At 55.0% G+C, this 22,062-nt stretch overlaps 1 protein-coding gene across 14 annotated transcripts in view; it reads right to left on the reverse strand.

Annotated features, from left to right (window-relative positions):
• NTNG2 (netrin G2) overlaps window positions 1–22,062 on the reverse strand; it is a 70,166-nt gene that overhangs the window by 13,490 nt on the left and 34,614 nt on the right. For all 14 annotated transcript variants that reach the window (XR_003147000.3, XR_003146999.3, XR_004818797.2 and 11 more), the window contains exon 5: window positions 844–1,016. Coding sequence is in view for 9 of the 14 variants with exons in the window: in XM_049114961.1 (XP_048970918.1) it covers window positions 844–1,016 (173 nt within the window). In the remaining 5 variants the exon portion in view is untranslated. The remainder of the gene's footprint in view (window positions 1–843; window positions 1,017–22,062) is intronic.

Raw genomic sequence — 22,062 nt, forward strand, 5'->3', positions numbered from 1 at the left:
GTGTGCTCGTCTGGAGAACGGGGGAATAATAATTACACCCACGGGGCAGTGGTACGCGCTGAGGGAGAAGCTGTGCACCAAGTGCCTAGTGCAGCCTCTGCCAAAGAGCCTGACAAATGTCAGACATCAGCGAGGTCACCAGGGGGCTGGTCAGGGAGAGTCCACCCTAGGGACCAGCCCCAGCTCCCCACTCCCCACTGCAGCTTGGGGGCTCCCTGAGATCTGTGATTTCAAGAAAACATCCATGGACTATGCCGAGGATCCCTGATGATGAGTGGGGCCCCTCAAAGTGGTGTTCACGATGCAGACCCATGTGGGTGCACCCCATGGAGCATTCCCCTGGCTCGGGAAGGCTGAGTGGGAGGAGAGGACCATGGAGAGGAAGGAGGCCTGGAGGGTGGGGGGATCTCTGCCCAGGGCCTCAGAGGACCCCTCTGTAAGATGGGATGAAAGAGACCCACTTCTGGGGGCTACTCTGAGGGTCAAGGGGGCAGGGATGGCACAGCAGGTGGTACCTGCGTGGCAGGTTGTAAATGTCCTGAAGAGGCTGGTTATGAGGGACAGGGCTGCTAACCACAGCCTGCAGTGAGGGGTCTCCGCCACCCCCTCCTGATGCCCAGGGGTGCCTTCTCTCCAGCCCGCAGGGTCAAGAAGCAGAAGGACAGTGGGAAAGATGCCGAGCAGCTCATCTTGGGGTTCCCTGGGGCAGGAAGGGCGGCTTAGGTGTCACAGGAGGCAGGTGGGCACGGGTGTGTGACCCACAGCTCCCAGGGCCGAAGAGTGGGGGAGACCGCAGCCTCGTGGGCCGGGGCGGAGGGGCAGGGGCACCCTGGCGGTACGTACAGGCATTGGGAGAGCCGTGGGGCAGCGGCAGGTAGGAGCCGGCGCGCCAGGACCGCGTGCGGAAGTTCCTCTTGCACCTGCCGCAGTCGGGGCCTGTGGTGTTGTGCTCACACTCACACTGCAGGCTGCCCTCCCGCACAGAGCACAGGTTAGCGTGCAGGTTGCACTTGCACCTGGGCGGGGGGAGGACACAGAGGGCCAGAGAGGTCAGTGAACCTGGGGCAGGTGGGCACCGCCCTGGGGGAGGGAGAGCCCAGCCGGGAGGGCGCTGGGAGGGTGACCCTGGAGGCCACCACCACGCCCACCTGCTGGAACTCTCCTTCAGGACAAAGATGCCCCGATCGCCCTGCTCTTCAGAGAGCAGCACCATTTCAGACCTTTCCAGAGATAAAGCTGCCCCTGGATCCCCTACCATGGGCCTCCACCCCCTGCCCTGATGCTGCTGCCAGGGCTTTCCCACCTCCCAGGGCAGGGGTGCTGGTGACCTTGACCCAGACGCTGAGTCCTAATCCCCTCTGCTCCTGACTGAGGCAGGCTGGCAGGTAGCAAGAGCTGCTCATGAGCCCTCCCCGTGTGGGCCTGGCCCCCGCCCAGGGCTATGCCTCCGCCCACACCCACACCCTCCAGGGCAGATGGAGAGAACCCCAACTCCCAAACCCCTGTCGGTTCATCCACACATGTATTATTCATTCATTCATTCAAATATTTATAGGCCGCTCATTATTCTGATATCCGGTAAATAAAGGGAGAGAATGAAGCATGTCCTGTGTAAACTGTACCTCTGGGTAACCAACTATGGATGAGGGGATGTTTCTTTTTATAGAAGCATCCAGCTAATTATGAAAGAGGGAAGGTAGGATTAGAAGGTCGCCATGTAGCAGCCCCGCCACCCCCCACCCCTGCCTTCGTGAACAGCTCTATGCTCTGAGCATCAGCAGCCTGCCATCTCACGGCGACAGCCAACCAGCCAGAGCTTCCCGACGCGAGGACACATGGCACCCTGAAGCCGTTGCACCAAAACACCCTGAACCTGAACCTGAGGGAGCCTCCGCTTCCATCTACGGATTCACAGGAAACATGGAAGGCAGAGGAACGAACAGAGCAACAGCAGCAGGACGCCGTTGGCCAAATGCAGGCAGAGGGGACTCCAGGAGTGACGAGCCAGCTTCTTGACCAGCTGGAGTGCAGGAGGCCAAAACCAGTGAGGGAGCACCAGATCAAAAGAAGCCTCAAAGGCATCCGCTGACTGCAACCTCTAAACTCAAATAGACAAATGTTCACAAAGCAATTGGAAATCTGGAGACCGTATTTGATGATCTTAGATTAATGCTGATTAGGTGCGGGGATGGCAGTGTGGTTATGTTTTTTAAAGCCCTGCTCTTTTCAAGATACACACTGAGGCATTTACAGATGAAATGATCTGGTGTCTGGGATTTGCTTCAGGATAACACGGAAAGGAAGACGGTGGCCGGAGATGGGGATGAAAGCAGGGAGACCACGAGTTGATAGCTGGCCAAGTCGGGGGACAGGTATATATGGAGGTCCTGTATTTGCACCTGCATGTTGGAAATCCCCCATAATAAAAAGAAAGCCGGCATTCTCTAGGTTCTGATACAAGGTATATTGTCATTATTTGTAAAACGCAACTTGTGGAATAAGGTGTTGAGTAGAATCCTGTTTTTATTTTAAAAATGCAAAAAAATAGAGAGGGTACCTGTTATGTGCCAGGCTCTGGGCTGGGGAACACAGAGTGGAATGGTCAACAAATCAGGTGGGGCCCTGCTCTGGAGTATACAGTCTAGAAGGGCAATGATTGAAACCAGTGGCTGGGGTAGGGGAGGAGAGAGGAATAGAGGAACAGGTGGAGCGTGAGGGTATTTCAGGCCAGCGAAGCGATTCTGTGTGACACTCTCTTGGTGGATGCAGGACACTGTGCATTTGTCCAAACCCACTGAGCTGACAACCCTGACATGACCCCTGATGTAAACAGTGGGCTCTGGTTCATGATAACACATCACTGCTCATCATCTGTAACAAATGTACCACGTTAGTGCAAACAGTAGTGACAGGGGGAGCTGTGTCCAGGGTGACGGGGCTATTGGGAACTCTCTCTACCATGGGTTTGATTTTCCGTAAGCCTCAAACTGCTTCAGAACATGAAGTCTATTAATTTGACAAAAGTCATTGAGCAAATCCTTAATTAATGGCGATTGTTATAGGTGCCCAAGCATCATACAGAGGAGAGGGTATCATGGTGGTGGTGGGGGGTCCTAACTTAGCCTAGGGGGAGCAGGATAGGCTTCCAGGAAGAACAGACCCTCCCCTGAAGGATCAAGAGTTTGCCAGACAAGGAGGAGAGAACCTTCTGGAAAGTGCAACAACAGAAGGAAAGACCTTAGGCCTGAGAAGAACCCCACCCATGAGGTCTGAAAGGAGCCCAGCAGGTGGGAGGAGGCCAGCCCAGGACACAGAGGCCGCTGGGAGGTTGGAGGCCATCCACCCTAGTGCAAAGTTAACATCACCGTGGTGGCTCCGTGGAGAATGCCCTGTCTAGGGCGCCAGAGCAGGGCAGGGAGGTCAGCTGGGTGTTGGCCGGCAGGAGAGAAGAGAGGCCTGGGCTCAGGTGGAGGCACGGAGGCCCAGCAGTGAGGCCTGGCATGGGTGGCCTTCCCCTCATCCCAGACTGTTTCCTTCTCTGGCTCACAATTCCCTTCTCTTCATCCCTCACCTTCCAGGGGACTGCTTTTCACTCTGCACCGTCTGCTTTGAGGCCTCCGGGGGGTGTCTCCCCTCGGCCTTCATTCATCCACACAATGGATATGTAACCGTTGCACACCAGGCCTGCTGCACCCTTTGTCTTGGCCCTTGCTGCCTCCCCTCAGGTCCCCTTTTGCTTCCATCTGCCCAGAGCTCTGTGTGGGGCCACCCTCCAGAGCCAGGACTCCCTGCCTGGTCTGTCCCGGGTCCCCCCAAGCCGTGCAGCCCCTAGTTAACCTGTGGTCTGTGGGAATGGCCAGGGCTGCCTTTCTTCTTGCAGCTTCTCACTGCCCTCAGACGATCCTGTGTACCGGTTAAGGATGTGGAGGTGTATCAATGCATTGAAATATTATAGTGTTCTGGAATGTTATCATATTTACCATTAATATATTCTTAATACAGTATTAGAACAGATCAAACATGTTGTTAAAGGCTATCTCGAACCGTGGGGGATGTTCCTAATACAAATGAAAAGCCCCTACTTGCTGAGAGCTTCCTGCCTGCCAGTGTGCATCTCACGCAGTACCTTAATGACCTTGAGAGTGGGTACCCCTGTCGCCTTCATTTCACAGACCAGGAAAAGGCAGCTCAGAGAGGGTAAGCATCTTGCCCAGAGTTGCAGGGCTGCCCAGAAATACGGCGGAGACTGGAACTCAGAGCTATTCAACTCCAGCAGCGCCCAAGCCAACGTGGGAGAGAATATGGGTTTGCCAGAAAGTAGGTTCCCCAGTTGTATGTCAGTAGTGTTAGAGGTTGGTGGTGTCCCCCCCCAGTTCCATGTGTTGAAGCTCTAACCTTCAGGGTGATGCTCTGTGGAGATGGGGCCTCTTGGGAGTAATTAAGGCTAAATGAGGTCATAAGGGTGGGGCCCTGACCCGCTAGGGACGGTGCCCTTAGAAGAAGAGGGATGCCAGAGCTGTCTCCCCACCATGTGAGGACACGTCTGCAAGCCAGGAAGCCAGCCCCTGCCAGCCCCCCGATCAGGGACTTCCAGCCTCCAGAACTATCCGAAAATAAAACGTCCAGTGTTTAAACCAGCCGGTGTGTGGTATTCGGCTACGGCAGCCCAGGCCGACTAATCTATGCATCTTCTGGTTACATTTAAAATACACACAGCGGGATCCCTGGGTGGCGCAGCGGTTTGGCGCCTGCCTTTGGCCCAGGGCGTGATCCTGGAGACCCGGGATCGAATCCCACATCGGGCTCCTGGTGCATGGAGCCTGCTTCTCCCTCTGCCTGCGTCTCTGCCTCTCTCTCTCTCTCTCTCTCTCTGTGTGTGTGACTATCATAAATAAATTTTAAAAATAAAATAAAATAAAATACACATAGCCATATCCAAATAACCAGCAGAAAATGTGTCTGGCTACCAGTGTGGTTGTCCTAGGTCAGAAGGGACGGGATGATAAATGGACTTTCCTTTTTGTCACATTGCTCGTTTCCTACGTTCCTTGTCTTGAGCAGTTATTACATTTGTAAGTAGATGACAAAGGTTATTTTAAGCCAGGCAGTCAGGTTCAGGGTGGGGAGGGCAGTTGGTTGCTGAGCTCACACACACCTTTCCTCCGGGGGAGGACAGAGAAGTGGGTCTCTCAGGTCTCGGAGGGGGGCGCTGAGTGGGAAACCCTGCTCCAAGTCACATAGCACCCGCTGTTTATGACTCAGTTCTCGGGTCCAGGGATGTCTCCCGAATTCTCTGGAAGGGAATTCTGATGCAAGGCCCCGTCCGTGGGGTCAGCAGGTGCTGAAGTCTGTACTCTGAGCTCCAGCCCTGCCGTGGGCATTGACCCCGTCGAGCACACAGCTGGACTTCACTCTTTCTCCGGAGCTCCAATCCACGGCCACATACGTGCTGTGGGCCTACCACATGCTCGCCGCTCAGAAAGGCCCAGGGGGTTGGGCAGGCACCTGTTGGTGCTGGCGACACTTCTTCCTAGGGACACTAGACCCCAGAGCTAGTCCTTGGCAAAGAGATGTCCTGTGCTTAACTGTACTGGTCAGCACTCCTCCCTGATCGCCCCCATGCACAGCAGGCATTAGCATATGACAGGCTCTGACAAGTCCTGCAGGAAAGAAAACCTGTCTGACTTTGTCTAACAGAAGTTTGTTTGCAAAATGTATTTGACCTCAGAAGATTTTTTTTTTCCCTTCTGAATTCCTATTTAATATCCCACTGAGCTAGCTGGAGAGGAACACCTCAGCTGTGTGGAACCAGGAATGTACTCCATGCCTCTGGCCTGAGGACGGGATATTTTTAGATATCAGCTACATAAAGAAAAGATGGCCATCTCAACTTTGGGCGATAACACTGACCTTGGCTTGTTAAAAAGGCATAAAGACCAGCTGAATCTGAGAAGCATATTGTAAGGATGATAGCAGGGAGTTGGTGGTGTCAGAGCTGGACAGGCCCGTGGGGTCCTGGTTGGGGAGAAGCCAAGGCCATGCAGCTGGCTACTCCAGACCCTGACCCCAGCTCTGCCCAGTCCCATGCTGGCCAACCATCCTCAGGCCTCTTCTCCCAGAGGTAATTTTGGCTTCTCCACCATTCCTAGCCGAGGCCTGGAATGAGCTCAGTGCCTCCTCCACCAAGAAGAGAAGTTCCCTATTGGGCATGGCTGCCAGGAGAAGCCCACATAGTGGGGGAAAGCCTCACCAGGGCTGGCACAGAAACAGAACCCAGTCAATGGAGGTGCTTCTTAGACTTCCTGATTTTGCGGGAAGGTCTGGGTGACGCTGCCTCTGTGTGTATGCACGTGTGTGTGTGTGCTCATGCGTGCACACACACACACACACACACACACGTGCATGGGGCTTGGACTTTCTGGCTCTCTCCTTGTGTCCCTCTCTATCTATGTCTCTTTACAGCATATGCCCTGTTCTCACCTTAATGGACCTCTGCATATGCTGTTCACTCTACCTGGAGCCCGCTGCCAGGCCCTGCCCCATTCTCCTAAAGGTAACACCTGGCCAAATGTCACTCCTGCAGGAGGACTTCTCAGAATCCCCACCCCGTCCACCTCTGTTATGCTGTCCCTCACCCCAATAAGCATCAGCACCATCACCGTCTCCCATGGCGGAGCACACGATGTGACTGCGGGAAACGTAGGTGTGAACCGTAAAAACAGTTTCACGGTTAGTATTTCTTTTGAACACATGGTATTTTTTTTTTAAAGCAACAAACTAAAAATAAATAAATAAATAAAAAAGTGACAAGCGCATCAAACCTGGGATCTTAAAAATATGATTGTCTTGGTGAGGCAATGAAGTATATGCATTTAAAGCAACGGTTAAGCAAGTAAATACATAATAAGGGATAACCACATGCATGGGAATGAAGTTGCACCACAAACAAAAATGAACTCAAAACAGATCAAAGACCTGTGTGTACGAGCCAAAACTAGAAAAATGGCAAGGTACGGGCAAGTCTCTGTGACTTTGGGTCCAGTGGTGGGTTCTTACCCATGACACCTAGAGCACAGACAACAGAAGAAAAAAAGATACACATTGAATTTTATCAAAATTCAAAACTTGTGTGTGTCACAGGCCACGGTCAAGAAAGTGAAAAGGCAATTCATAGAACAGGAGAGAAATTTTGTGAATTAGATCTCTGATAAGAGACTTCTATCTAGACTACGTAATGAACGCTCGCACCCCAATCATAAAAGACGCAACCCAATTTTTAAAGTGGGGAAAAGGTCTGCATAGACCTTTCCCCGAGAGAGACACACAGCCAACAAGCACTTGACAGCATGTTCAGCATCATTAACCCTCAGCCGAATCAAAGATCCTATGAGTTACCCCTCCACGTGCATGTTAGGACAGTTATCAAAAACACGGTTATTAGCCAGCATTGGCAAGGATGTGGGGAAACTGAAACCCTTATCGCCACTGCTGGTGGGAAGGTAAAATGGTGCAGCTGCTTTGGGAAGCAGTCTGGCGGTTCCTCCCAAGACCAAGCAGAGTCTTGGACAGGTGTCTGTCTGGCACCAACACGTGACCCAGCAATCCCACCCATAGGCACACCCCCTGGGGGAAACGCGAGCGTGTCCACGCAAAAACGTGTACACCAATGTTCACAGCAGCGTCCTTCCCAGCAGCCAAAGAGCAGAAACAACCCCAAGTGTTAATCAACAGAAATGCAAAGTACACACAAATGGAATATTCTTGGGCCATACAAGGGAATGAAGCTCTGACACCTGCTACAGCACAGATGAACCTGGAAAGTCTGTCGCTCAGCAAAACAAGCCAGACACAAAAGGACAAATGCTGCTTGATTCCATTTATACAGAATGCCCAGATTAGGCAAATCCACCGAGATAGAAAGTAGATTAGTGGTTGCCAGGGGTTGGTGGGGAGGAGGGCAGGGATTCTCTTTAAGGTGATGAAAATGTTTGAGAGTGTCACCCTGGGGATGGGTGCATGCACCTGTGAGTAGGTTAAAGCCATGGAACTGTACACTTCAAATGGGTGTGTTGTGTGTTATGTAAATTATATCTCAGTAAACAGTTAAATGAATGAATGAATGATAATTGGGATATGGGAAAATTGTGAAGGGGTTACCCAAGTGACTGAAGCCTGGGAAACAGGGTTTTATTATAATCTCTCTCCTAGGAAACTTCTGAGGTTTGTTTTACTATTTTCAGTAACCTATTGAGTTGTACCGTAGAGAGGGCTGCTGGGTGAGTGTGGCTGACACGCAGCACCATTCTGAGAGCTCCACGTGAATTAGCACACTGGCCTTTCCTAACAATCCTATGAACAGCATACTGTTATGATAGCTATTGAGCAGGTGGGGACACTGAGACCTGGGATGGGGAAGTGAACTGCCCAAGGTCCCCCAGCCCGAAGGGCAGAGCCAGAACTCGAATCAGCCCGATGCCAGAGCTCACACTCAGTGCCTGAGCTCCCTGGTGGCCAATGGGGGTGGGGATACCACGGAGCCCTGGAGTCCCGGTTTTGTCACCTGAAGGGGGGGGCAACAAGCCTGCTTCTCCCCAAGGCTGTCATGAGGGTCGGTGGCATGGGTCACTCGTGAGTGAGGGAACGGACAAATGGACAGAAGTAATGCACCTGCTACATCACTAACTGTACATATAGGGAGGCCGAAACTGAAGCCCTTGCACACGGCAGCGACCATCCAGGGTCTGTGCCCCTTCCTGGCCTGGCCCTGGCCCCCGGTCACACGAGCCTGGAGTGTTTGGCCACTTACTGTGTGACCTTAGGACGGTTGCAGAACTTCCCCACGAACTCAGTTTCTGATCCGTAAAGTGGAGATGACAGTAGAGACGCCTGGGTGGCTCAGCGGTGGAGTGTCTGCCTGCAGCTCAGGGTGTGATCCCGGGGTCCCGGGATCAAGCCCCGCATCAGGCTACCCGCAGGGAGCCTGCTTCTCCCTCTGCCTGTGTCTCTGCCTCTCTGTGTGTGTCTTTCCTGAATAAATAAATAAAATCTTAGAAAAAAAAATCGAGATGTAGCATCTACCTCCAGGGCTGTCACGAGATCCAACTGAGACGTGGTCTATAAAGGACTTGCTCACTACATAGAAGTGTTTCCCAAATGTTAGTGTCTGCTTGGTTTTTTCATTCTTTAAACTTATGCGCTCCTGGAGACAGGGATCTTGAGAGCGTTCCATGAATAAATGCGCCCACTCTTCACTGGAGCCTTATGGGGGTTTATTACTATATTACTATCGTCTCTACTTTACAGGTAAAAAATGAGGCACAGAGAGGGTAAGTACGTCACCCAAGGCCACACAGCCAGTGAGCCTCACTTTAGGAAGAGCTGCAAGCAGGCAGGGGGCAGTGGCCTGGGGAGTCCCCGGGGCTGGCCGTCAGACAGACATGGGACCCAGAGAAGTCTGACCCACCCATGGTCCCTGAAACACAGGCACGTCCCTTCCTGCCCTCCCTCCGACTGCTTGCTGTCCTTCCGGGATTTCTCTTTGCTATTTCAGAAGGCCCTCGGGAGGTGAAAAAAAAAAAAGTATATATCAATAATTTATTGAGCACTCATATGTGGACAGGCGCTGTGTAACGTGCATAGTTAACCAAATCCTTGTGAAAACCCAGAAGGCACACTGTCCCTACGTCACAGGTAAGGGTGCAAGATTCTGGTAGGTCAAGTATCAGTAACTCAACCCAGGCCTCTGGGTGGGATAGGCGGGATATGAACTCAGGGTTGTCGGGTGCCTGCAGTGGACCTCGTGGCCCGTGTCCCACCTCGAGGGTCTTGGAGCTTGCCTCCTGCTGATCGCACAGAGAGGACTAAGGCCAGGAGAGGGGACACAAGGCTCTGCCCCTGCCCACAGCCTTAGCAACTCTGAGGCTTGGCCTTGGCCTAGGAAACAAGCGGCCACAGAAGAAAGAATTCCCTTTCCCACTTGCCCTCCCGACACTGGCTTCTGCCCGTGTGCAGGCCTGGGTGGGTGGTACCCATGCCCGGCTGCCCTTCCAGCCCCAACGCTGCCCTGCATCCAGGGGATCAATTTTCCCAAGGAATTGCTTTCTGAATCTGACCTTTGAGGACCATCAATCTCACCAGAAAACCATCACCTGAGCCACCTGACCCCGCTACACAGCACTTTCCAGCTCATCCATCAGGAAGCATTATTTAATAATGAACAGAGGGACAGCGTGAGGCCAGCCAGCCCCAGGGGGCCTGCCACCGGCTAGCGGACGCTCCCGGCCCACCAGGGTGGCCCTCCCCACCCAGCCCCATCTCTGAGTCCCAGGCTTTAAGTCTATTGATAGAAGAGGAGTAGCTCCATGAGAGACAGAGAGAGGGTGAGAGGAGAGAGAGAATGGGAAGACGGGAGGGGGGAGGGAGAGAGAGAGAGAGAGAGAGAGAGAGAGAGAGAGAGAGAAGAGGAGAGGAGAGGAGAGGAGAGAGGGAGGACAGAGACACAGAGAGAGGGACAGAAGGAGAGGTGCTGAGTCAGCAGCTAGACTCTTGGCCAGGCCCTGCTCCTAATTTGCTGAGTGACCTTGAGCAAGTCACTTCTCTGGGACTCAGACCTTTCCTTCACAAGTTGGGAGGGTTGAATTACATCAGAGATTTTCAATTCTGCTATTTCATTGCTTGCCAGTGCCTGACACACTGCTGGGCACACAGGGGGCCCTTGGTATATCTTGAATGCAGGAAGGAGCAGCTACTCCCTTAACAGCCAGTGGTGTCGTGGCTGGAGCAGTGTAGGGTAGCAGGTGACCAGCCTCAAGGTGTTAGTCTCCCCTCTGACCGGGCTGTCGGGAGGGAGGTGCGCTGTTACATGGGGCGCACAGCCCAGGGTCCTGCGCAGAGCGAGCCCTGCACAGATGTCAGCTGTTACCTTTGGTTCCCTTGCCAAGGGCTGGTGGTCACAGGGGTGAAGTGTGGGGTTCCTAGGAACAAAGATTGGCCTTACCTAGCAGCCCCCAGGTGCCCAGCCTGAGACAGGCCCCCTCATCTGTCCTGTCAACATCCTATCCCGGAGCCTGTCAGGAGCCAGCAGCCCCCAGGTCAGCTTGTCCATTCTCCAGGCCTTGGGGGTCCCCACCAGGGGACATACCCACTGTCATCTCGGAGCCACTTTCCCAAGGAGCCAAATCTGGCATATAAAAATATAGGGTGCCTGGTTAAATTTGAATCTCAGGTAAACAATGAATGGATTTTTAGTATAAGTATATCCCACGACATATTTGGGATATACTTACACTATAAAAATTTTTGTTGTTTATATGAAATTCAAATTTAACTGGGCATTTGATCTGGCAGCTGCACTCACCACTCCTACTCTTGTATATGGCAGAGTCGTGGCCCTCCAGCCCACCCCCTGACTCCTCTTGAGGCCTGGCATGGGGTATATACCCACTTGCCCACTGGCAGCTGGCCCTGCTGTCCACCCTCCAGACGGAGGGCCTCAGCCACCTTCTCAAATCGATGAGTCCCTAACGAGCCCCAGGGGACCACACAGTTTGCAGGTAGGGCCAGGCCTCACCTCCAGGGCAAGGCCATCCGAGACATCCCCAGTTCTCTGGGACCGTGCTCTGCTCCCGCCAAGAGGCGCCTGGCACACCGACCTCACCCCCTCCAGTCCACCTGCAGGGCCTGGCCAGGCCAGAGCGTGCCCTGCCCCACAGGGAGGGCGGGTGGTGCCTGGGAGCTGCCGGCAGGAGCACCATCTGGCCTCGGGCCTGGCACCAGTGCTCCACGAAAATCGTGAGCGGGTCCTTCCCTCCTTGGGGCGAGAGGAGCGGGTGTTTGGAGCGCCTCCCAGACAGGAGGGCGGGAGGAATGTAGGTCAACGCCTGGCAGCCGGAAAGAGTGATGTCATCGCTCCTGGGCAGGGGTGGGGGGGGATGAGAGGGGGGTGCCGGAGCCCAGCAGGGAGCAGGGAGGAGGGGCCTGGGGCTGGCTCCCCGCCAAGGTCAAACCCGCCAGGATTGCAGGACAATTGCAGGGACTCCTGGACATGAGGCACAGGAGGGGCTTGGGGGAGAGCCCAGGGTGCTGGTGGTTCTCAGTAACAGGTTGCCTCTGCCTGGCTATCCCCACCCCCCCGCCCCCGCCCTAGCTGGCTGCTGTCTCTGTGTGTTCACACGCAGGGTGAACGGAGAGGGGACCTGCATGTTCCCCATGCCCTAAAGGCTGGAGCTGTTAGGATAAGCGACTATTTTTAAGCAGCAATGGTGTCTGCCCATTTCTCTGCCCAACAGAGCCTGTACCTTTGGGTAAAGATGGTTCTTTTTTGCGTGGGGAGAGACGTTTCAGTGGGCTGCTGGGTTTATAGGGAGGCACACCCCAAACATGGGCTGCCCTGGACATGTTGGCACAAGAGGGTGGACACAGTGCTCTGCAGGACGAGGGAGAAGGTGACATCTGCAAGGGCATGTCCCTTGTGGAGGGGCTCAGCCTTCAGGGCTAGGGTCTGCACTCCCAGGAGGAAGGATTTGGCCTTGGAAGGGGGGCTGGGGCTCCCTGGAGGTGTGGGGGTGGCTTCCCCTCCCAGCCAGCAGGTGGCCATGGAAACGGCTGGGTCTCAGGGTGTGTGCTGGCCAGAGGTCATCCTTTGATGTGTTCTTTTTCTACCCACTGGAGCCTTAGACCTTCTGTTGCGGGGAGGAAGGAAGAGACCATGTCCTTGGCTGGGGCGCAGCAGTAGAGAGGGATGGGCAGCTGTTGCAGAAGCAAGCCCTGGTCAGGAGAAAAGCTTAGAGATCTAGCTGGATCAAGAGGTGACAAGGGACCAGAAGGCCCCAGTAGGGATGCTTCGCCTACTGGTAAAATGCTGGACTTTTCTAGGGAATTAGCGGAAGGGGGCAGGGCTGGGTATGGGAGAAAGGGAAGAGGGCCCTTGGGTGCTGGAAAACTTGAACGAGACCAAGACCCTGAGACCAGAGACCACAGAAGGCGGGACCTTGAGAGCAGAGCTGCAGGGAGGGGTCTGGCTTCCTTGGGATAATGTGGATAAATGCTGGCTGCCTCTCCTCCTGGAACGCAGTCAGGCCGGCAATTGAGTTCATTGGCCAAATCAAATTTGGGCTTCTGTGCGAAGTCCTTTTATATTAAGTGCTTTAACGTACATCACCTCCTCCAGACTATTGATAAATCCTATTACCCATTATAAAGCCAGAGGCAGCCTCCCAGCCACCGGGAGAGGCTGGTGGAAGGGAGCCGGGGGCGCCTGAGAGTGTGGCTTGGGGGTGGCACAGGGGGTATAGCCTGGGAGGGCCTGGAAAGGCCACCACCCACCCATTGCATCCTGGCCAGGCTGTTGACTAAAGCCAGATCGGTGTTTCCCACCCCCCACCCCCGTGGAAGGCCCCAGCACCCTGGAGGGAGGGCCAGGCCAGGGTGACAGGCATTGTTGGGTGTGATGGTGGAAGGGTGAGCAGCTGCAGGTTAGGTGTGAGCAAGCCCAGCTGGCTTTGCTCCCCGCCTGTGAGCTGCTACTGCCACTCCCTTCCTGCTCTGGAAGGAGCCACTGATGCGAGCTCGTTTGTTCATGGATGAATGAGTGAAAGAATTCAATAAATACACAGCATGCCCACCTGGTTCCCGGTACCAGCCACACTGGGTGGAGAAGCCAGACCCAGCTCGCTCAGCCCAGTGCCTGGGGTGGGGCAGGGGGACAGGGGTCACAGGTATCCGTGGGTGGCCGCTGGAGCTGTGGCAGAGCAGTGGGACCACCACGCTCCTTGAAAGCCAGAGTGGGACACCCACCAAGGGGTGGCTGCCCAGGTCACCAACCTCCGGAAGCCCCAAGAGAGGTGCTGAGCCAAGCCCAAGGGAAGGGGACCTGGCCAGACACGAGGGCGGGGAGGACAGAAGGGACAGCAAGTCAGAGACTCAGGTCCGGGGCCCTATCTGTGAGGACTCAGAGCCCAGGCTGCGGCAGGAAGGGAGGAGAAGCCTGTGGGCGCTGGGGCAGAGCGGCAGAGGGCGGGCTTGATTCTAGGGTCAGTGGAAAGCCACTGATGGGAAGCGACGCGGCTGGACTTGTATTTGGGGGAAAAAATCTCCGCACAGGAGGGCAAGACTAAAGAGAGAAGCCAGTCATCTCCCCAGAAGAAATCCAGGTGCTGGTGGTGCCCCTCTCAGGGGGGGCAGGAGGGTGGTGATGGGAGTCCTCGTAAAGAGCCTGCTCACGGCCAGAGTCGGGGGAGAGGGAGGGCACTGCCCCGCAGAGCGGAAAGAGGCTTCCAGGATCCCAAGCTCAGAATGGGCAACTCTAAAAGAAGGAGGGAAGCCCAGAGACACCCCAAGTCCCAGACAGCCAAGCCAAGCCCCCCCAACTCTGGGCTCCCCCCGAGGCCTCAGGGCATCCTACGGCTGGAGTCTGGGAGCAGCGTGTACTCGATGGCTCAGCGAGTGGTGTGTTAAGTAACAGGTGCTTGTGGAAGCGGATTTCTGGCTGTGGGTGGGCAGGTACACACACAGGTGCGTGGGGGGGGTGGCGGGGGTGCAGAGAGGGAGCAGCTGTGAATGACCCCGTGCTTGATATGGGGCAACTTGCCAGCGAGGCTTCAGAATGACACCCCCCCCCCGGGCCCCCCCCCCCCCCCCGCAGGCTCCCTCTGCGGAGGAGGCCAGGGCCTGCAAATAGTCTCAAATCCATCTCCCTTCCCCCAACTCGCTGCCCCTCCTCGGCCCTGTGTGTCCCACCTACACCTCCAGGTCTTGCAGGTCACAAAGCTCAGGGGTGGGCAGGGCACAGCGCCTGTTGGGGCCTGGGGTTTGTCCACAGGGGGCTGCCAGGCTGGGGGGGCCACACTACCTGCTGTGCTGCTGGCAGTAACATTGTCTTCCCAAGTCACTTGGGCTACGTGGGACATCTCTCCCTGCCCACCAGTGGGCTCTGCAGGGGTTGGCAACCGCACCAGATGGGAGATGAGACCCAGAGGTCCCACCTGGCTGGAGAAGGTCCTCCTAGTGGGGGACGCACCTGGGAATGAGGTTTGTGCTCAGGTGAGTTGAAACTGACTCCTTCCAGGTAACAAGGGTGCCCCGTTGGCCTTGAGTTAACCTGCAAGTGCTGGGACAATCCTTACAACAGTGGGATCCCATCCTATAGGTGGGGAAACTTGCTTCCGGGCTGGGAGACTTTCCTTGGGCCAAAAAATTGAAACAAAAGAGTCAGAAGCACATGTAGGCTTCCCTTTGACACGGAGAGCCCTGTCACCACCAAGAGACCTCTTGGAGCCGCGGGGCGGGGAGGGGGTGCCATCCTTGGTTGCCAGAACTGACATCAGGTCCTTAGAAGTGTTGGGAGCTGGGTTTCTGTCCCAAATATTTCATCCTACAGCGTGCATGTGCCTTTCCCCCTCACGTGTGGTGCAAGTCCCCCCCAGCCCTTTCCTGCACCCCGTTCGCTCTCCCCACACTGGTTCTGGGTTATTCCAGCAGAACCCCAATGTGCTGCGGTGCCTCCCCCATTTGTAGGAACAACTCTCTCCTCCTTGCTTCTCCCCACCAGCTCATGCCCCTTTCAGGGTCGCACTTCTTAAATGCCTTGACAACACTCCCATTTTTACCCCTCATTCATCTTCTTTCACCTTTTGGCATTCACCCTGGAGCACACCCCGAGACAGCTTCTGTCCCCTGAGTCCACCACGAGGTGGAAGAGGTCGCCTTTGACCTCCCTGTTGCCAATCCGTGGGCCTGCCTTGCACTCCTCTGTCTGGACCCCCCAGCAGCATCGGACACAGTGGCTGCTCCGCCTGGACACGTTCGTTCCACTTGGTTTTGGGCACCGTCCTCCTGGACTTTCTTCCCTCCTGGCTCCTCGTGCTCTGAGTCTGGCCTTCACTATCCGGCCTCTCCGGGCTCCATCCCAGGCCCGACGCTCTCCCCATCTCCCCACCCTCTCGGGGTTCGTGAGTACTCCCACGGAGTTGGGGTCTCCCTAAGCCCCCGAGGCCCCAGGGCCCAGTCTGGCCCAATCTGGCCTGCACTCTAGACATGGACGCCTCCAGGGCGACCTGCAGCAACAGGTCCAGAGCAGAGCCTCCTCTTCCCCACATGCAGCCCTTCTAGAAAACCTTGTGGTGGTTTCTCATAACATGCAACATGCACTTCTTGTAGGACACTGCGATCCCATGCCTGGGCAATTACTCAAGGGAAATGAAAACTATGTTCACCCAAAACCCCTCTCATGAATGTTTCTAGCAGCTTTACTTACCATCACTCCGAACTGGAAGCAGCTGAAATAACCCACAACGGCTGAATGGCCAACAGGAAACAAGGTAGAGCCAGCACATAGTGGGTGCACTTAGTGGGACACCACTTGGCACACAGAGGGACACCACTCAGCATACCATGGATGCCACCCAGCACACAGTGGGTATACACAGAGGGCTACCACCTGGCACACAGTAGGGCACCACCTGGCACATTAATGGAACATCACCTGGAGCACAGAGGGACACCACTTGGCACATAGTAGGACACCACCTGGTGCACAGAGGGACACCACCCAGTACACAGCCGGACAGCACCTGGCATACAGTGGGTGCACACAGCGGGACACCCCAGCACACAGTGGGACTCCACCCAGCAACAAGGAAGACCATTCTTGACAGGTAACTGCACCATGTTCCTCAAAGGCACTGCGCTGAGGAAAGCCACCCACATGCTGCCTGACTGCACCCATAGGACATTTCCAGAAAGATAACTGCACCAACAGAGAGCACAGCTACAAAGGGGCAGCCAGAGGGAGCTCAATGGGAACATGGAAGTGCTCTGTGTCTTGATGCTGGAGGGCTGGAGGCAGTCCCCTGAATCTGTACATGTGTTAAAATTCACAGAACTGTGCCGCCCCCCGCCCCCGGAGGGTATGGTTTTTACTGTATGATAAAATGAAAGACAAAATGTAAAAATGTAAAAACAACTTCCTCCAGAAACTTCTTCCCCTCATGGCTGTCCACCTGTGACCAGGTAAAATCTCCATTGGCCCGGTGTCTCAGGCCAGCATCCCGGGAGGCCCCTGGACGCCTCCTGCTCTCCCCTCCAGCCACACGGCTGACTACTGCCAAAGGCCACCCATCTCCGGGTGGCTCCCGGCTCCCACCTCCACCGCCAGAACCAGTACAGGCCACTGTCAGCCTTGGAAGAAGCTGCCTGGTTTCCTGCCAGTCTTAGGTCCCCTCCCCACTCCAATGTCTAAGCATCAGGAATCAGATCACGTCACTTCCTCCTAGCATCTGGCGAGAGCTTTCACTGAACCTAGAATGAAACCAACTCCCTCCCTTGGCGGCAGGGCTGGTAGGGTCTGGCCATGTCCCTTCTCTTGCCTTTCAGCACGCACGCCCTGTAGCCACGTCACATTAAATACTTAGAAAGCGCCATGTGTGTAGAATGCAGGGCCTTTGCACCTGCTGTTCTCCTGCTAGGAAGCCACCCACACCCCTACCTGCTCCCATTCACCCTTCAGGCTTCACCTTCAAAGCTGCCTCCTGGGAGAGCTCTCCCCAACCACCTGGGTCCTGGTGACAGGCCGGTCTTCCCAGCCACCCACTCCCACGCTCCCCTCAGTTGTATTTCCTTCCTAGCACTTTGAGGTGGTTTGTTTTGTTTATTCCCATCTCCCTACTAGACTGTGAACCCACGAGGCTCTAGGGCCTGTGGTACCTGTGTCGGCCCATGTGTGGAATTGTGTTTTCCAAAAAGATATATACTGGTGCATGAAATTATATGGAAGTAGGGTCTTTGCAGATGTGATTAAGATATAAGGTAAGATGAGGTGATACAGGCCCGAGAATGGGGCGACCCTAATCCATCATGACTGCTGTCCTTCCAAGAAGAGCTGCAGAGCACACCAGACAGGGCAAGTGGCAGGGAGGAGACAGAGGCCATGCTGGACGGACGCCTCTACAGCCAGCCGTGCCAGAGGTTGCTGGCGGCCCCCGAAGCCAGGAGGGAGGCGTGGAGGGGATTCTCCTCTACACATGTCAGAGCCAGCATGCCCTGCCCACCCCCTGATTTCAGACTTCAAGCCTCCAGAGCTGTAATACGATATGTTTTGGTTTTTTCAAGCCCGTCTAATTTGTGGTACTTGGTTATGGTGGCCCCAGGACACAAATGAAAGCGTGCACTCAAAATAATTGTTGGATGAATTAACACGGTAGTGAGAAAGCTCCCAGGAAATCCTTCTCCCTTGGCAAGAGCAAGGGGGGCCCGGTTCCCCGGTGCCATTGGGAAGGCACTGCTGTTGGCGCTCCCGTCCCCCAACCCACCTGCAGGTCTCCCCGCATCTTCTGTGACCAGGACAAACCAGGAGCCCCTCGAGCCACCTCGTGCTGAGGTGGGGCCACGCCTGGTAGGTGAGCAGAGCGGAGGTGTCGGGAGGAGCCGTATGGGCAGGGGACCCCCACGCAGCTCTCAGCAGATGGACGGTACCGTTTGAATTATGCGGGAAGCTCAGCAGATTCAGCTAAGGCGGCTCAGTGGTGGAGCATCTGCCTTCAGCTCAGGGCATGATCTGGGATCTGGGATCGAGTCCCGCATCGGGCTCCCTGCAGGGAGCCTGCTTCTCCCTTTGCCTGTGTCTCTGCCTCTCTCTCTCTCTCTGTCTCTGTCTCTGTGTGTGTGTCTCTCATGAATAAATAAATAAAATCTTAAAAAAAATCACTGAACGGGGGGGCCCCACCTCCTCTGCCTCAAGTGGGGTCCCAGCTTACAGGGAGGTCACATGCTCTCTTCTTACCCTGGCTCCCTGCAGAAAGGACCCGGGGAAGAGTCTAGAAGGAGGGCAGGGTGCACAGGTTGGGCCAGAATGTGCCTCTCTCTCCAATGCACCCCCCCTCACTGTACCCTGGTGCCCTCCACACTCACACCCAGAGCTGAAATCTTCCCTCTTAGGTTTCTATTCTCGTCCTGAGTTCCGTCCACCTCCAGTTACCGGGTGATCAATAGAGACAGGACGTTTGTGGGAGAAGACGAGAAGGCCAGATGCGGGGAAGAGGGGAGGGGAGGAGGAAACCGAGTAGATGGCAGCCGGCCCAGGGACTCGGAGCAGAATCTGGTGAAGCCAGGTGGCCATCCGGGCCCAACTCTGTCTTGGGGATGTAGCCCGTCTCTTCCCGCTCCTGTTCACTTGATCAACATTTATTATCATTGTACAGAACAGGTACACAGGACCTTCATCTGACACATGGGACCTCTCTCCACCATCTCCCACAAACACCACCCTGCTGGGCTGGGATACCTCTAGCAACAGGGAAGTCACCCCTCCTTCCCTGTCCCCGGTGGACAAAGGCCCAACTGGACTGGCTCCCTGAAGCCTCCGAGAATTTTCTGAGCAGAGGAATTTGCCCCTGGACAAGACTTGGGGATGAGAACGGGATGACCACCGACTACTCTCTGTCCTACACCCAGAGTAGACAGGACTGGAAACACTGTTTTGCTGGGCTGTCCGTGCCCCAGCTCCAGGTGCCCACCCTGCCAGGGGCCTGCTGAATTCTATTAGTACAGCAGCTACGCTGTCACACCTATGACAAGACAGGAAAATCTCAGAGCACGAGGGGCACACAGTCAGCCCAGGAGCTGCCCCTCAAGTGTGTTTTGTTGTACCTGCACAGGGTTTTCTTTTCTCATTTTTTAAAAAATTATTTATTTATTTATTCATGAGAGAGAGAGAGGGGGGCAGAGACACAGGCAGAGGGAGAAGCAGGCTCCATTCAGGGAGCCCGACATGGGATTCGATCCCAGGTCTTCAGGATCACGCCCTGGGCTGAAGGCGACGCTAAACTGCTGAGCCACCCGGGCTGCCCTACACAGGGTTTTCCAAAAACTTTACAGTAGATGCCAAAATGTTAAAAATCAAGTGATCTTCCAGAGATATCTGTTGTGTGCCTTCTCTTGTAACCTCAGAAAATCTGGCAATATTTGGTCTCTTGTTCTGCAAAGGGCCTGCTCTTCACATTTTTTCCACAGACCACACCCTTCCCTGTTGTCTCTACTGGTCTACATTACCCGGGGGTGTTGTCCTGCAGGCCCCCGTAGACATTTGGGCTTGCCACCACACTGACCCAAGAACGCATGCTTCCCTGCATCTTTTCTGAGCTCCAGTTTCTGGAGGTAGATGTAGCCACGGCCTCCCATCCTGGCAGCTCCGGCCCTATGCCTCCGTCCCTTACCTCTCCGGCCACCTAGCCAGAGGAAAGCAGATGCTAGAATAAGCTCTGCAAACACATAAGCTCACTGGATCCTTACCACAAGCTGATGGGGGAGTTACTCTATTTCCATTTTGCAGATAAGAAAACTGAGGCTCAGCTCAGTGATGGAGCCTCTGTCTCTCCAACTCGCTTCAGGGGCTTTGCAAAGAGATGGCTTTCTGGACCTTGCTCCAAACTTATGGGATCCAAGGCTGTTGGTGGTGGAGCTGGGGAACCCATCAACTTAAAAAGCTCTACTGGAGGATGCTAGCTGGGTTTGGGCCTTGCTGCACTGGACCACTTGGGGTGGAGGTGGGGGCTCTGTCTCTGCTCTAAGGACAGTAAAGGGATGATTACTTTTCCTCCCAAATCCAGATGTCACCCCAGATTTGGGGCATGGCTGAAGCCAGCTGCTGTCCTGCTCCACACCTGAGTTTCTCCTGTGTGGAAGGAGAGAATAGCTCCCACCTCCTTCCTGCCTTCCAGGAATGGGAGTGAATAGGAGGTGGGATCCCCCGCTCCTTCTCTCTATCCCAGACCCAGAGCGGGCAGGACTGGCAAGGATGTTTTGCCAGGGCTCAGAGAGGAAGGGAGGCAAGGCCAGGGGTGGGGGCAGAGGCCTTGAGGTGCTGGAGCCTGTTTTGGGTGGGGTTTCTCCATCTGCTCCTTCTCTCACCCCTGACCCGTCCTCATTCCTCATTCCCCAGGGCCCTAGGCCTTCTCCAGCTGCTTTACCTCCCTTCCTCATGACCTGGCAGCCAGGTCCCTCTGCTCCCTCCCACCGCTCAATCTGGATCTCCCTTGAAGGTGGAAATAGCTGACAACAGTGGCAAGTTGGAAGCAACCACAGTACCGGGGACCTTTGGATTTGGGAGAGGGGGTCAGTGAGATGGCCTATATAGAGATGCACTTGAGGTTGGATGTGCTTGGGTTGGATCTTGGCTGTCTGGTGTTTAGTTCAGCTGTGTGATCTCCTTATATTCCCTGACCTCAGCCTCTGCATCTGGAAACATGAAGTAGAGGGAAGTGCTGTCTCTGTGGAGAAAGCTCTATGAGGTGGGGATCAGGTCTGGCTTGCTCAATGCCACATTCTTGGCTTACGGGATCTTAGCAATTCAATAACCATTGGGGAATCAAATTAATTAAATAAGAAAATGCACATGAAGCCCTTAACTGGGAGCTCAATGAGACTCAGTCAATGAGACTGTAGCAAATGCTCAATAAGTATCAGCTACTGCTGTTGGCAGGCTACAGAGGGAGGCACTCAGGGCCATGAGACTCTGAAGGAATCCCAGAAAGGGTTTCAGTCTGAGATCCCAGAACCTGAAAGGCCCTGGCTGGGGCGGTCTCCAGGTGCCCACTCAGGAGCATCAAGGCACCATCTGGGCGGTGCCTACGTATGCCTTTGCCACCCCATCTCATCGTCCCAGGCCTCTCTGGCTCCCTGGCACTGTTGGGCTTTCCCACCCCAGAATTTAAAAAGGAAAAGCAGAGGAAGTTGCAGCCCTTTGCTGAACCATCTCACCAGTCCTAATTAATCGATAAGCCAAGCTGCTGTTTTCCTGCCAACCGGCCGCCTGAAGAGTACTTACCTTATCTGTGAATTGATTGCCGTCCTTTCGCCACCGCTACGTCTAATCCTGCTGCCCACAGAGGCTGGGCGCCAAGGGGAGCTGGGAGCTGCTGAACAGGGGCCGCCCTGCCACCTTGCCAGGGAGACGTGGGCTCCAGCCGCCCAGTCCTCAGGTTACAGGTCGGACACTGAGGCCCAGAGAAGGCTGCAGAGGGCCAGAGCTGAAACAGGCTCACCCGGCCCCAGATCACCCAGTGAGGTGGA

This window comes from Canis lupus, chromosome 9, assembly GCF_003254725.2.
Source record: "Canis lupus dingo isolate Sandy chromosome 9, ASM325472v2, whole genome shotgun sequence".
Lineage (NCBI taxonomy): Eukaryota > Metazoa > Chordata > Mammalia > Carnivora > Canidae > Canis > Canis lupus.